Below are 3,900 nucleotides of genomic sequence, written 5' to 3'. Positions count from 1 at the left end.
TCGGGTTATTGTCTAAGATGATTTCGAATATCTTTCAGTACCAATATTCATATCAAAACCTAAATTAGTTGAGCTTTAAAAAAAATAAAAAAGGAAAAAAGTCAAACCTAATAAAAAGTAAAAGGTAACACAATCAAATCATCTTGAGTACATTAGATAAATGATCAACCTTTTTAATGTCTATTTACATATGTTAATAAGTTAAATGAAATTGATTGTAATTTATTCATTTACCAAACCACAATAAGTTTGAAATATGAATAGTTAGATGGAACCAAACTCAGAAAGAATCTTTTGATTATAATATAAACATCCAAGATTTTGGTTGTATTCTTTATTTGATTTAAAATTTGCCATTTGCACCCTTACAAAACTTTGCCCCTTGCTTGCCTTATAATCCAAAATATTAAGAGGTGGGAAGATCTTTGGATGAAATCTGGTCAGATCTTGCTTTGTGGGTTGTAGATTTTGGTGCCTCTTTCTTTCACATAAATAAAAACTTCTTCTTTTCCCATTTTCCCATCATCAAACATAATACCAACCAAACCCCTCCAAATAAATTCTATCTTTTTTTACAAAACTTGTTCATCTTGTTCACATCTAAAATCTTGATCATATATCTTGAATCTTGATCACATGGGTGTTGCAGCAGATTCACAGTTTCATGTTCTTGCTGTTGATGATAGCATCATTGACAGGAAACTGATTGAAAGATTGCTCAAAACCTCATCTTATCAAGGTGATTAATTAGTCACCCTTTGATTTATTATTTTTTAAATAATAATATGAGTGAGTTTGTGACTTAATGTTCATATATATGGTTTACAGTTACAACAGTTGATTCTGGAAGTAAGGCTTTACAGTTTCTGGGATTTCATGATGATGATGAAGTTAACTCAAACCAACCATGTGTGTCACCAAATAATAGTCAGGTTTGTAATTTAGATTGAAGGAATTTTTATGCATATTATATTTGTTTTTGAATGATTGCTGAATGATTTTTCTAACTGTTTTTGCAGGAAGTTGAAGTGAACCTGATAATTACAGACTATTGTATGCCTGGAATGACAGGCTATGATTTGCTCAAGAAAGTTAAGGTATGATTCTTTTATTTTATTTATTTATTTATTTTTATTTATATAATATGAACTGATTTGATTGAGGTTTGGTTGTAGCCCTTAGCCTTTAGGATTTAAACTGAAAAGTAAAATAATATTAAACAAAAATTTATTTTAGATAAATTTATGTTTAAGCATCTCCTAATTTGTTTAAGACATATGTAAGTCAATTTAAAATTAGATTAATATGTGCCAACATATATCCATATGCAAAACTAAGTCAGTTTTGATATTATTTAGATTATAGAAAACTAGGGAAAATATTAATAAGTAGTTGATATGTTACAAGAGACACTTATTGAAAATTATCTTTGTTATATAGAACTTGATATTAGAATCATGGACGTAGAATCTTGAACTATTGATTTGTGTAACCCACGATTTTATCTAAAATTAGTTTTTCATTTGCTTTACAGAAATCTTCGTCGTTAAAGGACATACCGGTCGTCATAATGTCCTCAGAGAATGTTCCTTCAAGGATTAGTAGGTAAAAACTTTGATCTTGTCGTTTATCAATCACGTATATGTTTATTTTTTTTATTTTCAACTGAACCTTAATATTATGTGACCTGACATAATATTATTCTCTCCTATAATAGATGCTTAGAAGAAGGTGCAGAGGAATTTTTCTTAAAGCCGGTTAGATTGTTGGATGTAAGCAAATTGAAACCGCATATGATGAAAACAAAAATCAAAGAGACTCATGAGCATCAACCACAACATCAAGAAAATAATCAAGAACAACAACATAAACAAGATCAAGAACACCAAGAACAAAAAAATGCATTAGAAATCCTCGAAGAAGTTGAATCAGAACAACAATCTAATGGAAGCAAGAGAAAATCCATTGAAGAAGAAAGCGTTACAAAACAAAACAAAACACAAATCCAGTTGTGGCCAATCTGTAGATTTGACTAATTGCCAAATAGTCTTTTATATTTCAATTTTGACTTTTTTTTTACTTTTTTCTAGTTTTGATGTTTAAATTACTTTTCCTCTGACCATCTATATTTTCTTTTTTTACCTTTGTATTACAAAAGGCAATGTAAAAAGACCACTGTGACAGTTAGAGCATCTCAAGATTTATACATAGTTTACTTGGGCATAAAGTAGTCAATTTTTTTTACTTTTCATTACATTTTATAAACCTTTTTCATGATACTCAATGTGATAACTGAATAATACTAATCTTATTTCTACACATTTACATCCCCGAGTGAAGAACTGCCGGGGCTCGCTGAATGTTTATCATTGATTCGTTATAATAAGTTTACGGATCTAGCCACTTCTAGGCGATAAATGGACTTGGATTGGGGATCCTTCATGAAAGTTTTCGGTTGATCCATTCATGGACTTTGAATAATATTAACTTCATTCATGGTACTTGGCAATTTAGTTGAAATTCTTGGTTACCATTATAGGTGAACCTCTTTGGTTAGCGGATAGAGATGGACAGGACAAGTTTAGTACCTCAAAATACTCATCCCGACAAGTTTAGGGCTTTAAAATACCCGTCCCTGAAATTTTCTTAGCATAAAATAGTTGTCGCATTTTGTAAATTACGCTGACACCCAAAATCTGGTCGTCACTAGTTTAAAATATTTCTGGAATTCTTTGCAAATGATATCTAAAACTTGAATTGAATGTTAATGGAATTTTAATTTTCCAATTGAATGTTAGTCAATTAGCACAAATATCCTATATCTCCATATTCACCCACTAATCATCTAATTCCATTTATGATTTACCAAACAAACACAATTTTGTTTATGGTTGGATGAAATCCAATTCCATCAAATTCCAATTACGTTCAAGATTTCAATTACTTCCAGTATAATCCTGCAAACCAAACAGACCCTAAGACTTTGCAAACAAGGATCACATAGAAGAGATTAGCGCATACACTGATTTTAATTGCATGTTGGGTGATGTGGAAGGCCAACATCGCCGGGAATGAGCTTATTTTCTCAAATAGGTCAAAGTTGTTTTCTTTAGAGTGGGATAAATGTTGTAAACTTGGTTTTGATAACATTACTTTGTAAGTGTTTATGTGGTTTTACCGTCTCTAACGATTATAACTTTTTTTTTCAATTAACAATTTTTTTTACTGAACAAAAGGATTCAAATATAACATAGAGGCAGGTAATCAGAAAAAAAAGATGTAGTTATGTAACATACTTAGTGTTAGGGCACATAAATTTGACACTGTGGATACGTTATCCTGGCATATATCTGAATTAGTTATCCTTAGAATATATTCCAGATCATATCAGGATCAAGGATCCTCAGTACTTATTACTAATTAACGGTTGTTCTCATGTGTAGTCTTGTATTTAGCAGGTGTAACGGTTAGAAGACTCAGTCTATCCACTAACTCGCAGTCAAGAAAACATGGCACGTGGTCAAATGGCTGTAACACGTTTAGTGGGGATAATGACGGATTTATAGGACTTCTTGTTGAGTCACAAATAATTGAGTACTGAGGATATGTTATCCTTGAAGACGTGTCTGGATCAATTATTATTCTGAAGAGTTCCAGAGCTATGTCAGGATCAAGGATTCTCAGTAATTGGTATTGTTAACGATTGTTTCATATGTGCAGATTAATATTTGATAGATATAACGGCTGTATGTCCAAGTCTGCCTAAACTTTCGCTACAAGACTCCTTTATGCACGTGGTCAAAGAGATGGGAGTGGCTAGTGGAAGAATGGCAAGAAAATAGGACTTCTTGTTAGGTTTTATTTTCTATTTAACATGAGATAATTGATCAATTAGAAATC

At 31.3% G+C, this 3,900-nt stretch overlaps 1 protein-coding gene across 1 annotated transcript; it reads left to right on the top strand.

Annotated features, from left to right (window-relative positions):
* The first annotated feature begins 373 nt into the window (after positions 1-373).
* Positions 374-2,217, top strand: LOC143545730 (two-component response regulator ORR10-like). The gene is made up of 5 exons (XM_077037559.1): positions 374-739; positions 829-932; positions 1,020-1,097; positions 1,535-1,605; positions 1,718-2,217. The coding sequence occupies exons 1-5, from the start codon at positions 637-639 to the stop codon at positions 2,034-2,036; spliced, it is 675 nt and encodes a 224-aa protein (XP_076893674.1). The 5' UTR covers positions 374-636; the 3' UTR covers positions 2,037-2,217.
* Positions 2,218-3,900: the final 1,683 nt, after the last annotated feature.

Source organism: Bidens hawaiensis, unplaced genomic scaffold (assembly GCF_021521415.1).
Source record: "Bidens hawaiensis isolate Kalapana, Puna unplaced genomic scaffold, B.hawaiensis_p1.1 tig00014033_1, whole genome shotgun sequence".
In the NCBI taxonomy this organism is placed as follows: Eukaryota; Viridiplantae; Streptophyta; class Magnoliopsida; order Asterales; family Asteraceae; genus Bidens; species Bidens hawaiensis.
The sequence above is the reverse complement of the archived record's forward strand: the minus strand, read 5'-3'. Positions and strand labels throughout refer to the sequence as shown.